Genomic DNA, 13803 nt, shown 5'->3' on the forward strand with positions numbered 1-13803 from the left:
GGAAACCGGGGTGGCTGCCCTCTGAGCTCCAACCCCAGGGTCCCCAAGCCGGAAATCTCCTCACACAGCTGCAGTCTACTCTGCACTCTCTCTGCTGGAGCCCCAGGTGAGTGGCTACACATGAAATTTTGTACATTGGCCCTTTAAGAGGGTGCCTGCATTTCCAGCCATCTCTCCTGGCAGACAGCAACCCTGCTGCTTTTCACATCCAGATGTTACGTGGTTACCTTTCTCAGTTCTGGTGCTCAGCTTGGGGTTCAGAACCCAGACTTCTCAGTGGGAACCCCCCACACCTTCAGCTGCCGTCTGTGGGAGCCCAGCTAACCATTTCTCATCTTCACATTCCTCGTAGTCTCTATGTGATCTCAACTTTCCATCCTTGGGTGTCAGGGTTCTCTCCAGCTAGTCCTCAGTTGATTTTCCAGAATGGTTTTTCTGTATTTCAGTTGTAGTTCCAGTTTGGTCCTAGGAATGTCAGTGTAGCTTCCACTTACTCTGCCACCATTTTGGAATCAATCAGAAATATTACTATTATAGAGTAAAATCAATGGCAGGAGAGCAAGGAATTGAATGGCTCTCTGTGAAATTATAATTTTTGTGCATTTACAAAGCTTTAAAAAGGAGATTGTTAGTGAGATCTTTCTTTTAATTTTTTTCTGTGTTCAAATATTTGAGGCCCCCTGAATTGGAGCAATACATTGAAGTGTGCTAAACCAGAATAAAATATGGAAGAAAAGAAGTAAACCAAGAAATAAACCTTCAGGTTCTCAAGGAGCATGCTGCTGCTCTAGTTTTCCCTCCTTTTCCTCTCTTCCCTTCACCTCCAGGCCTCCTTCCTCTTAAGCTCCCTGGTCAGATGTTGCCAGATAGATATAACAGTGCAAGTTTGAGGGGGCCTTTGACTCTTCCTCATCCTATATAATAAAAGAGTAATGTGCAAATTAACCATCACTCTGCTATACCCACAAGCCACGCCCACCAGCCAATCAGGAGCGAATATGCAAATAAACCCAACCAAGATGGCTACGGCCACAGAGAGCAGGAGGGAGGCTTGGGTTTCCCCAGCGATGGAGGAAGCCAAGCTTTCCTCCTGCCCTTGCCAGCCTAGGCCTCCATTCAAGGCTACAAAGTTTCAATGATAGAAGATACATAAAACCAAACAGAAATGGCAGCAGCCAGGGAGCTGGAAAGAGCAGGAGGCTAGGGTTGCCCCCGGTGATGGAGGAAGCCAAGCTTTCCCCACACCCTGGCCGGCCCAGGCCTCCGCTTAAGGCTACAAAGTTTCAATTATAGAAGATACATAAATACCCCCCAAAATGGCTGCCGCCACCGAGCAAGCAGAAGGCTTGGCTCTGCTCTAGGCTACAAAGTTTCAATTGTAGAAGATAAATAAACCCCAGATACCAGGGCCTCTGCTTGGGTCACCAGGGAGCGTGGCTGGCCTGCAAACCACCACAGGCCCCTCACCCAGGCCGCCTCATGCCCCAAGGGAACCCCCACCCTGATCCGGGACACCCTTCAGGGCAAACCAGCTGGCCCCCACCCGTGAACCAGGCCTCTATCCTATCTAATAAAAGAGTAATATGCAAATTGACCGTCACTCCAATACACAAGATGGCTGCCCCCATGTGGTCAAAGATCCTGCCCTCATGTGGACACAAGATGGGCACCACAAGATGGCCAGCAGGGGAGGACAGTTGGGAGGGACCAGGCCTGCAAGAGAGGGCAGTTGAGGGCGATCAAACCTGCAGGGGAGGGCAGTTAGGGGTGACCAAGCTGGCAGAGGAGGGAAGTTGGGGGCGACCAGGCCTGCAGGGAAAGGCAGTTGGGAGAGACCCAGGCATGCAGGGGAGAGCAGTTGGGGGGCACCAGGCCTGCAGGGAAGGGCAGTTAGGGGTGACCAGGCCTGCAGGGGAGGGTAGTTAGTGGTAAACAGGCTGGCAGGGGAGCAGTTTGGCATCAGTCAGGCTGGCAGGCAGAAGCAGTTATGGGCAATCAGGAAGGCAGGCAGGTGAGCAGTTGGGAGCCAGCAGTCCTGGATTGTGAGAGGGATCCCAGATTGGATAGGGTGCAGGCTGGGCTGAGGGACACCCTCCTCCCCCATGCACAAATTTCGTGCACCGGGCCTCTAGTCTTAACATATTATACTATAGTTGTTTTCAGTTTCAGATAAGCCTCTTGCCTCCATTATGATTCTTGTCATTTTCTTCATAGCCCTGAGTTACAGTGCAGATACTTTTGTTAATCTCTTCAGTTTTGTCATGGTCCTGATCTTTCTCCCCAAAGGCTTGTAATTGGAAGTGTTAAATGCTATGCTTCTGCTGAGCTCCAATTTCATGAGGATGGATTTTCCATGTTTCCCATGTTGTCTTTCACTGGTTAACTTCATATCAAGAATCTGGCACATGACTTCTTGTTTTACGACACTGCATTTATAGTCAATGAACTTCCTAGCAGGGACAGCCTTAAGGAAGTAGAGCTGTGAGTCTCAACTGGAAAGTTGTAGCCACTGTAGGGCTAGCCATTTAGACCAGGGGTTTGAATGTAACAGATTTTTTCTGGTCCCCTTGCTGTGTTCCCAGAAAGTGTACAATGTAATAGATTTGCATTTATCTGAGAGGAGCCAGATCATGGATGATTTAGTTGTTGACCCACAGAAGATAAGGATTTTGGGGTGGGGTATTTAGAAGGGAAGATTTAAAAGTAACTAAACTAGAAAATGTTTCACATGAAGTAAGAAGGTCACTTTGCATTTTGGGGGTAGCCTCTTTGCAGTCATCAAACGTATTGATGGCGTTTTTAATGCTGGGAGGTGGGCTTGGGCCGTTTGCTTCAATACCAGGACACCAGTTTCTACCCTGAATGAATGGAGCTTTCAGCAGGCTTTTATACGCCTGTAGTTTATTCATAGAAGTATAATTAATCGGAATGTCCTGAACTATATGCACAGTTGCTCTGTAGTGCAGCTAAGTCATACAAGTGCTTGACAAATGTTACTCCTGATGGCAATCATCCAAGTATTGTTGGTGCTGCATCTGCACTTATTTCTAGCACTGCTGCTCAGGTAGACCTGCTGTGCAAACCCCCATTGTTCCTTTTGGTGATATGATTTACAGCTCTAATAAAAAAGGTCTTGGGTTGCTCAGACTTTTGATTTCTCTAGTGATTTTCTGGTTTGTTGTTGTTATTTATCATCTATGGTTTCTTTGCTTGAATTTAAGAATTTAAATGTGTCTGTGTATTATTAATGAAGTTCTTAGGCCAAAATGGAACTTGACACACTCAGAAAAGCTCAGACAAGTTTTTTTTTTAAATCCTCACCTGAGGATATTTTTTCATTGCTTTTTAGCGAGAATGGAATAGAGAGGGAAAGACAGAGAAATATTGATGTGAGAGAAACACATCGATTGGTTGCCTCCTGCATGAGCCTTGACCAGGGCCTGGGCCAGGGAGGAGCCTGCAACTGAGGTATGAGACCTTGACCTGAATTGAATCTGGGACCCTTCAGTCCACAAGTTGACACTCTATCCACTGAGCCAAACTGGTCAGGACAGAAAAGATATTTTGAGGAAAGGCTAAAGGCTGCCTAGAATGCAGGAATTCAGAAGAGTACATTCAAGTAGGCTTTTCTTATTTACAGAGTCATGGAAAGTGACCTATGATATGTGGAAGTACTTGTGGGTAATGTAACCTCACATCTTACAGTTCCCAGGTCAACCGTTACAAATCATTAAACATATACAGGTGTGATTATTTGTAACATATGATGAGTTGATGTATCATTTAATTGTTTTGGATACACTTACCTTGTGATTCAGAAGTATGTGGAAGAAGTCATTATTGCTCAACTAAGATATAGAGGCTTTCCCTATTGAGATAGCATCATTGGGAACACCTGGCACTTTCCTACATTAACTAAACTAATGAACATCTCAAAAGTTATACCTAAAGAAGTAACTGTCTCAAACCTTGCTGAATACTAGGGGGTCTTAAAATGCTTTATCAGGCATACTTTCTTCATGCAATGTGTTCATTATAATTTCCTTAAGTCAGATTAATGAGCTTCTGTTTAAATTAAGGGGTCTTGATATGAGCCCTTATTTTGTTTTTAAATGTGTCTTAAAGAATGCTTTACCTGACACCTGCAGCATAAAGTTTAAAAATGTGCACATTTTTTATGTTGCTTCCCAGCAAATTAAATAAATGCATTCTCAATCATTTGTCATTTATGAAAGGAATGCTTGTGCAAATACATTTTTTTGTTTTATTTTTTAAACACTGTTGAAAAAAATAATTATAAAATATATTGTAAAACCTTTTGCAGGGGCTGAGTATTTTAATGAGCAAAAGAGTATTGCTTTTCGTGACTTAAGTAAGTGTACTTAAGATAGTTTTCCCCAGGTGGGAGGCTGCAAACCTGCTGGAAGGAAGCCTTAAAACCAAAACAAGCCATGTTAAACTTCAGGTTGCTCCGAGAGGACAGAAGTGAGTTTGGAAAACTATATGTGAACAGAGGCCATCATGTGTGAGTGATCAGTCCTATTTCTTCCTCTCGCTTTGCTCAGTGGTGATGCGCACATGGGCAGCCTTTGTTGAGAAGAGACAGGGACTTGGACGCTAGCCAGCAGGATAGGTCATAGGCCATGTTTTACTTATTACACCAGCTAGGAACTGAGTACATCCATGTTGTTAGCTGTTATTCTCTTGAAGACAAAATGTATTTTACTTCGTTTATATAGTAATGAAGAACCATTAAAGCTCATGTTTTGTTCGTATTTAAAGATACATACTTTGTGATAGCTTGTCTAAATTGTAGGCATCAAAGTAAACTTAGAAGGACCTATAGTCTCATATTGTAGATATAACATGTTTTTTAATCATTAGCATTTAGATGTTTTAGTTTATGTGTTTTTCTTATCTATGTACCAACATTTGGAAAGGTGCCTGATATGTAAAAAGAAATAGCTTTTTCCCTTTTCTATCAATTGTATTCAATAATGGAAATAGGGCAAGTATTGTATTTGCAAGTGACAAAAACTGAAAAGAATGTTTTGAAGTAGTTTTTAGCAAGAAAAGCAACAGATCTACTTTGTAAGTTGGTGTTTCCAGTGGAAAAAATCGATTACTGAACAAACTGCTGGCACAACTAACTGTTCTTCTGGAATCTTAAAGCATATGAAAAAATAACTTTATTTTTTTTTTTCAATCCAGATGGATTGAAGACTTAAATTTAAGAAAGGAAACAGTAAATCTTAAAGAAAAGGAGATTTTTATTCAGGTGTTGGGGAAACCTTATTGAAGGCTACAAATACAGACTCTTGTGTGGTTTTTGTTTTTGTTGTTGTTATTTTAAATGATGGCATATTAGGCTACACAAGAAACACATAATTCATTGGCACTCTCCTGCTAGCTAGCTTCCAAGTACCTGTCTCTTCTCAACAAAGGCTGCCCATGTGCTCATCACCACTGAGCAAAGCGAGAGGAAGAAATAGGACTGATCACTCACACATGACAGCCTCTGTTCACATAGTTTTCCAAACTCACTTCTGTCCTCTTGGAGCAACCTGAAGTTTAACACGGCTTGTTTTGGTTTTAAGACTTCCTTCCAGCAGGTTTGCAGCCTACCCCCTGGGGAAAACAATCTTAAGTACACTTATTTAAGTCACGAAAAGCAATACTCCTTTGCTCATTAAAATACACAGTACAAAAAACATCTATTTATTTGTAGAGGAGGGGAATATAAACTCCCATGTATATATGTATGTGTGTCTATGTGATTACATGGTTGTCAAGAAAAATATGGAGGCATCCCCGGGCCTTGGACTATACCCCCTGCAGACTGGGGTTGGGGGTAGGTGGGGGCTGCTGTGTTTATAAAGGGGTGGCGGGCGTGGCACCACAGTGAGAGGCAGAGCCCAGGGCTGCAGGGACAGGGCAGAGACAGCTATGGGGACAGGGAGGGGCCTGGCAGGAGGAGCTGGCAGGCGCTGTGGCCTTGGAAGGGAGCTGCCAACCTTTGAGGAAGATGGAAAGGGATGAATGGTCGAGTCCAGGCAGAAACCAGAGGACAAGGAGCTCAGCCTCCTCTGGGCCACCGATTAGGGAGATGGGGAGAGCGGATCAGGGCAGACACGGAAACGATCGCTCAGAGCCCCCCAAAGTAGTGGCCAGACACTCATTCCACCTCATGGGGAGCACGTCGCTGACCTGCCCTCACAACTCTATCAGGACCGTTTCTATTCCCATTGCTCAGATCGCAGGTGGGGGGACTGTGGGTGGGGAGACGGCCCAGGTGTTAGACCAGTGGGGTCAGACCTGACCTAGTTCAGCAGTCTCGTCCCTGAGTCCTGGCTGAGAAGGAATTCAGAGCCAAGACGCCCACTGCAGAAGCGTTCACTTGGGAAGCCACAGGGTGGAAGTGAGCTGTAGAAGAAATGGCCGAGGGAACAAGTGCGGACGAGGAAGAAGGGCCCTGGCCGCTGAGGAGACAGGGAGGCAGGACAAGCCCTGGGGGAGGGATGGGGCAAGGCCTGGCTGCTCCCCAGAGAGCAGCCACTGATCCTGTCCTGAGGGTGTTTCTCTGCCCTCCGGGGAGGGTCCCTGAGATGCATCAGCTCCCCAGGTGTGTCCTTTCAGGTCCTTCATCAGGGCAGCTGGTCCTGAGGCAGCCATGGGGTTGCTTGTCTGGTTTGGCTGGTTTCTGGGCCTGGGTGTATCTGATGTGGGTCAGAACCTCACTGTCCTAGGGGCTTGATGCCAAAGGGCTATTCTCCAGCCCCTGTTCCTTCCCCTCAGAGGGTCTTACCCGCAGGACCAGCAACATGCCAGGGGAGGAAAGGGGAGGGAAGGATCCAAACCGCAGGACCAGCCATGTGAAAGGTCAGGTGTCCAAACCGAAGGACCAGCCATGTGAAAGGTCAGGGGTCTCATTTATGGATAATAAAGAACATTATAAATTGTTGAACAAAAATAGAGGCAAAGAAGCATCGAACAGACTGTCAAACTACAGCGGGAAGGTAGGGGAGGGTTGAGGGGGGTAAGAGATCAACTGAAGGACTTGTATGCAAGGGCTATTCTCCAGCCCCTGTTCCTTCCCCTCAGAGGGTCTTACCCGCAGGACTAAGCACAACCAACAGACTCAAGACCTGGGGTGGGCAAACTTTTTGACTCGAGGGCCACAATGGGTTCTTAAACTGGACCGGAGGGCCGGAACAAAAGCATGGATGGAGTGTTTGTGTAAACTAATATAAATTCAAAGTAAAGGAGCAGAGGTGAGAGCAAGAGAACTGGATAGAACAGCCGGATCCGGCCTGTGGGCCGTAGTTTGCCCAAGGCTGCTCAAGACACTGGGGGCGGGGGGGGGGGGGGGGACGAGGGCAAGTGCCAGGGGGTAGGGGAGGCAGGGGTAGAAGGGAGGTCAGTGGGGGGGAAAAAGAGAGAGAGACATATGTACTACTATTTGTAATACCTTAAACAATAAAATTAAAAGAAAGAAAAATCAGTATATGCTATATATAATAATTAGTATATATACTAAATTTTTAACTTGGGGCTATTGATGAAGATGAAAAGAGGGTACCAAGCAGAACAAGAAAAAGGAAACGACTATTGAAAAGAAATATCCTCTTTCCATAAGTCTCATATGTGATACGGTCACACTTAATGTATTTATGTATAACTTTGTTTCTGTTTATAGAGAATATTAATACTATGCACTTAATGGACTAATATGTGAGAATATTCCTACTTTTTTGTATTGAACTTTTAAAATGAATAGTGAATATTTAAAGAGTGCTTTACTTAGCTATATTATACTAGAGGCCCGATGCACGAAATTCATGCAAGAGTAGGCTTTCCTTCCCCCAGCTGCTGGCACCTGGGACCTGGGCTTCCCTCGCAGCCCCGGCTTTGTCCGGAAGGTCATCCAGTCTAATTAGCATATTATGCTTTTATTATTATAGATGTTTTCTGTTGTCAAAATATATTATGGTAACTTTAAAGTCAATAACTCTAACATTCAGATGCCTTGAATGCAGAACACTTTAGCAAGAAGAGGTGTAAGAGATCTGGTAATAGCAATAGATATTGTTTAGACATTTCTGCTTTATTTAGCCCTAGTAGGATTTGAGCAAACACAAATATTAATAGCATGGTGAAGTCTAGCCCTAGCTGGTTTGGCTCAGGGGATAGAATGTCAGCATGTGGACTGAAGCAAACAGTGGTCCGTGGACCACCGGAGTTCTGCGAGGTCTGAAAGGTTAGCGACAGCTGGTTTAAGGAAACTTTGGAGCAGTGGTCATCAACTGGTGGTCCATGGACCATTGGTGGTCATTGAGGTCTGAAAGGTTGGTGACTGCTGGACTGAAGGGTCCCGGGTTTGATTCCGGTCAAGGGCACATGCCTGGGTTGTGGGCTTGATGCCAAGTAGGGGGCGTGCAGGAGGCAGCCAATCAATGATTCTCTCTCATCATTGATGTTTCTATCTCTCTTTCCTTCTCCTTTCCTCTCTGAAATCAATAAAGATATATTTAAAAAATAAAAAAAAAACAGTGAAGTCTAATTTAAAAGTTGTTTATGTATCTAGAATTAAATATCTTTCAGTTTCTATAATCAAAGTTCTAATTTTGGCAGATCTCAGCATTGGGGGCATTCTACAAAACTGGATGGAATATTTAATTTTTAAATACATTTTCTTCTAGTATTTTTCTCTGAAGAAGAGAAATATCAGCTGCGGAAATTTGTCCATAAGTCTTATCTGCTGGACAAAAGAGCCCAACATCAAGTGTACTACAGTCTGATTGATATCCTTCTGGCCTATTGCTATGAGACTCGTGTCAATGAAGGAGAGAAGAATGTAAGTACGTGTGTATCTGCTTGTTGGCCTAGACCAGTGGTCGGCAAACTCATTAGTCAACAGAGCCAAATATCAACAGTACAACGATTAAAATTTCTTTTGAGAGCCTAATTTTTTAAACTTAAACTTCTTCTAACGCCACTTCTTCAAAATAGACTCACCCAGGCCGTGGTATTTTGTGGAAGAGCCTCACTCAAGGGGCCAAAGAGCCACATGTGGCTTACAAGCCGCAGTTTGCCAACCACGGGCCTAGACTCCTGCACTGAGTAAACTGTATTAGTACTTCACTCCTCTTGTGGAGAGGAAGACCTGTGGTGATCACTACTTAGGGGTCGCTTGGGGCAGAGTTGCACGTTTGTTGGTGGTGGATATCAACATGGAAGCACAATGCTTATTGGTGTCTTCCTTTTCTCTCTTGGCATCAATCTTTACACATAGCAAAGAGGGGAAGTAAAACTGAGGTTAGAGAAAAAGGATCTTTAGGAGATAAATTACTTAAATTAGATACTTGACATTGGCAAGGGGTAAACTATCAACCCATTTATATTCTTTCTCTGAGCTGTCAATTAGCAGGTGCAAGGTATAGGAATCTTTTAAAGAAATCCTATATGATAAAAGGCTAATATGCAAATTGACTGAACAGCAGAATGACCGGTTGCTATGCTGTGCACTGACCAACAGGGGGCAGACACTCACCGCAGAAGCTGCCCCTTGGTGATCAGTGTGCTCCCACAGGGATAGTGCCATTCAGCCAGAAGCCAGGGCTAACGGCTGGCAAGTGCAGCAGCAGTGGCGGGAACCCCTTCTGCCTCCGCGGCATTGCTAAGGATGTCCGACTGATGGCTTAGGCCTGCTGCAGGCCTAAGCCATCAGTCGGACATACCCCAAGGGCTCCCGGACTGCGAGAGAGCGCAGGCTGGGCTGAGGGACACCCCACCACACACACAAGTGTATGAATTTTGTGCGCGGGGCCTCTAGTCCTGTTCGAAAAGTAAATCCTTTTGTAAAGTACATTAGTATTCTTAAATTATATTCTTTTTTAATAACGTAGACTTTGTTGTAGCTCTCCGTAAATCACATTTGATTTTGTAAATGAAGAGCTAAACGTTTTTCTCACCTCTACTTTTAAAAAAGCTGGGAAACAACAACAAAAAGTCTTTCTGGTTAATGTGCCCTGCAGCTATTTATGTTTATCCGTGCTCAAAGGGCTTTTCTTGACCTGTGCACATGCTTTCTTAAAAATTTAAATACACAGCCGAAACCGGTTTGGCTCAGTGGATAGAGCATCAGCCTGCGGACTGAAAGGTCCCAGGTTCGATTCCGGTCAAGGGCACGTACCTTGGTTGCAGGCACATCCCCAGTAGGAGGTGTGCAGGAGGCAGCTGATCGATGTTTCTCTCTCATCGATGTTTCTAACTCTCTATCCCTCTCCCTTCCTCTCTGTAAAAAATCAATAAAATATATTTAAAAAAAAATTTTAAATACACAAATACTTCGTATAATTGTAAAGGGAAATACACACAAGAAAAAATCATTAAAATTTCCTGTAATCTGAGCCCTAGAAAAAGCCACTGTAAAAAGGTGATGTATCTATTTCACTCTCTTTCATTGTGCGCATGTATGTTTGCATGTATGTGTATATTGGGCCGTGATGTATGCATTATTTAAACTGCTGGTCTCACATAACATCATAGTTTTAGGATTATAATTTTATATGTGCCAAGATAATTTATATTGTCATGATTCTGAAAATTTCAAAAGAGACTCTTGAGATTTGCATTTCACTCCAAAATGAATATAAATGAGTGTATCAAGGGCCTTATATATCTGAAAATGGTTTTTGTTTCCACTCATCTTTTTAAGATACTACAATTGGAAAAAATGTTTTCATTGGCAAAAAAAAGTGCTTCATATTATTGCTTGAGGAGATAAGTGAGTGTTTAGTTTTACTCAATAACATTTATTCTTTATTCTGGTATTTGCATATTTGAAACGATGAAGTCTTGAACTTCAAAACCTCCTTTAGAATGTACTCACTCTCACAAGCATTCTTTGGAGGCCAGATTCTTGAGCAGCTTTTCTGTATGCCACAGACACACATTCCTATTATCTTTGCGTCCATTGGTAGCAGGTTGGGAGGTGGTAATTTAGCTGAGAAGGACAGAACTGGAGCAAGCATCACTTTCCTTTAATTTTACTTTCAAAGCTGTGCTCATTTGCTCTTGTGCTCTGGGAGTCTTCTCAGTGGGAAAGCTTTGCTTTGTAAAATCCAAATAGACGAAACTTGCCTTTGATAGCATCTACATTGAGTAAAGCAATTATTTTTTTTTTGCAATCATAGACATTTCTTAGTTTTTATATATATGTCAACACTACTCACATGCTATTTGAATAAATGGATATTTATTTTTATATGACTTTGTCTCTCATGTGACAGTATTCTTTTCTCTAAAACAAATAAAGGTTGAATCTGCGTGGAATATCAGAAAACTGAGTCCAACACTGTGCTGGTTTGAGGTATGATTTTTAATTGCAATTATTTAGATTTGTTTGTCCAGAAATGTATTTTTTCGTTGTCATTAGTTCATTTTGGGTAATTCAAGCAATTCCTTGACTTTTTAAAAATGGAAGCTTTAATGTACAAGTTTACTTTCCATCTTTTTAATAAAATTCTGATTTCATTTGTTACTCTTATTCTAATTATAGTATACTAATGAAGCAGGTGGGGTATTTTGGAAATCAGGAGAGGGAGAACACACTTTGGAAAAAGAATGGGTATGTGGTCTGTTGGGGGAGACTGTGGGGTGGAGTTGAGGCATGTTTGTGAGTTGGCATATATTGGGGCTCAGAGCTCAAAGATGGGAATCACACCCGTGGTCCTACCACTGGCTGCCACTGACCACCAGGAGCTATGGAGGCATTGTACATGCATTCCCTCACTAACTCCTTCCCATAGTCTGTGAGAAGTACTATTCACATTTTGCAGACCAGGAAACTTAGCACATGTAGCTTAAATAACTTCTCTTAGGTCCTAGAATTAGTACATTAGAACTGATAAATCTTTTAATATAGTGATACTTGTTTTTACATATATTTTCTAGAAAATAGTTGTGTAGGTCTTATCGAAAATATCAATGGATGATATCTTTAAATTTACCTGTTTTGGACAATCTGTTATACATCAAAACAGTAATTAAGAGTAGAAGTTTTAAAAAGTGTCAATTTAAATTTCCCCCAGTTAAAATCCTACATATAGTACATTTTAAGTTGTAAAATCAAAGTTGTTTCATGGCATCATTTGATTAAAGTAAAAGGTAAGTTGTAAACAGGAACTGAAACACTTACTTTATCACAGAATCTTGCTGCTCCCAGACTGGTCCATGGACCAACAGCTTGACCAGCATCCTTGGCTGGGAGCTTGTTAGCAGCACATAACATCAGTCCAGACACACTGAGTCAGAATCTGTAGCTAGATCTCCAGGGTTTTATGTGTATACTAGAGGCCCGATGCACAAAATTCATGCACCAGGAGGGCCTGTCCCTCAGCCCAGCCTGCACCCTCTCCAATCTGGGACCCCTCAAGGGATGTCCGACTGCCTGCTTAGGCCCAACAGGATCGGGCCTAAACGGGCAGTCGGACATCTCTCTCACAATTCAGGACTGCTGGCTCCCAACTGCTCGCCTGCTTGCCTTCCTGATTGCCCCTAACCGCTTCTGCCTGCCAGCCTGATCATCCCCTAACCACTCCCCTGCGAGCCTGATTGATGCCTAACTGCTCCCCTGCCAGCCTGTTTGCCCCTAACTGCCCTCCCTGCAGGCCTGGTCACCCCTAACTGCCCTCCCCTGCAGGCCTGGTCCCCCCTAACTGCACTCCCCTGCAGGCCTGGGTACCCTCCAACTGCCCTCCCCTGCAGGCCTGGTCACCCCTAACTGCCCTCCCTGCAGGCCTGGTCACCCCTAACTGCCCTCCCCTGCAGGCCTGGTCCCCCCCAACTGCACTCCCCTGCAGGCCTGGTCCTTCCCAACTGTCCTCCCCTGCTGGCCATCTTGTGGTGCCCATCTTGTGTCCACATGGGGGCAGGATCTTTGACCACATGGGGGCAGCCATCTTGTGTGTTGGAGTGATGGTCAACTTGCATACTACTCTTTTATTAGATAGGATAGAGGCCTCATACACGGGTGGGGGCCAGCTGGTTTGCCCTGAAGGGTGTCCCGGATCAGGGTAGGGGTTCCCTTGGGGCACGAGGCGGCCTGGGTGAGGGGCCTGTGGTGGTTTGCAGGCCGGCCATGCCCCCTGGCTACCCAAGCGGAGGCCCTGGTATCTGTGGTTTATTTATCTTCTACAATTGGAACTTTGTAGCCTGGAGCAGAGCCAAGCCTTCTGCTTGCTTCATGGCGGCAGCCATTTCTGTTGGGATTTATGTATCTTCTATAATTGAAACTTTGTAGCCTTAAGCGAGGCCTGGGCCGGCCAGGGTGTGGGGAAAGCTTGGCTTCCTCCATCGCCGTGGGCAACCCTAGCCTCCTGCTCTTTCCAGCTCCGTGGCTGCCACCATTTCTGTTTGGGTTTATGTATCTTCTATCATTGAAACTTTGTAGCTTTGAGTGGAGGCCTAGGCTGGCAAGGGCAGGCAGAAAGCTTGGCTTCCTCCATTGCCGGGGAAACCCAAGGCTCCCTCCTGCTCTCTGTGGCTTTAGCCATCTTGGTTGGGTTTATTTGCATATTCGCTCCTGATTGGCTTTTGGGCGTGGCTTGTGGGTGTAGTGGAGTGATGGTTAATTTGCATATTACTCTTTTATTATATAGGACTAGAGGCCTGGTGCACGAATTCGTGCACCAGTGGGGTCACTCAGCCTGGCCTGTGGGATTGGTCCAAAACCGGCTCTCTGAGATCCCCTGAGGGGTCTCAGATTGCAAGAAGGCCAGGGAAGGACACGGGTGGTTTGCC

General features: G+C 44.5%; 1 protein-coding gene across 5 annotated transcripts in view; it reads left to right on the forward strand.

Moving 5' to 3' along the window:
* Positions 1-13803, forward strand: part of SHQ1 (SHQ1, H/ACA ribonucleoprotein assembly factor) — a 205090-nt gene that overhangs the window by 75992 nt on the left and 115295 nt on the right. For all 5 annotated transcript variants that reach the window (XM_080677011.1, XM_080677010.1, XM_080677009.1 and 2 more), the window contains 2 exons: positions 8700-8854; positions 11318-11371. In XM_080677011.1, coding sequence (XP_080533137.1) covers positions 8700-8854; positions 11318-11371 — 209 coding nt within the window. The remainder of the gene's footprint in view (positions 1-8699; positions 8855-11317; positions 11372-13803) is intronic.

This window comes from Plecotus auritus, assembly GCF_963455305.1.
Source record: "Plecotus auritus genome assembly, chromosome: 6".
Classification (NCBI taxonomy): Eukaryota; Metazoa; Chordata; class Mammalia; order Chiroptera; family Vespertilionidae; genus Plecotus; species Plecotus auritus.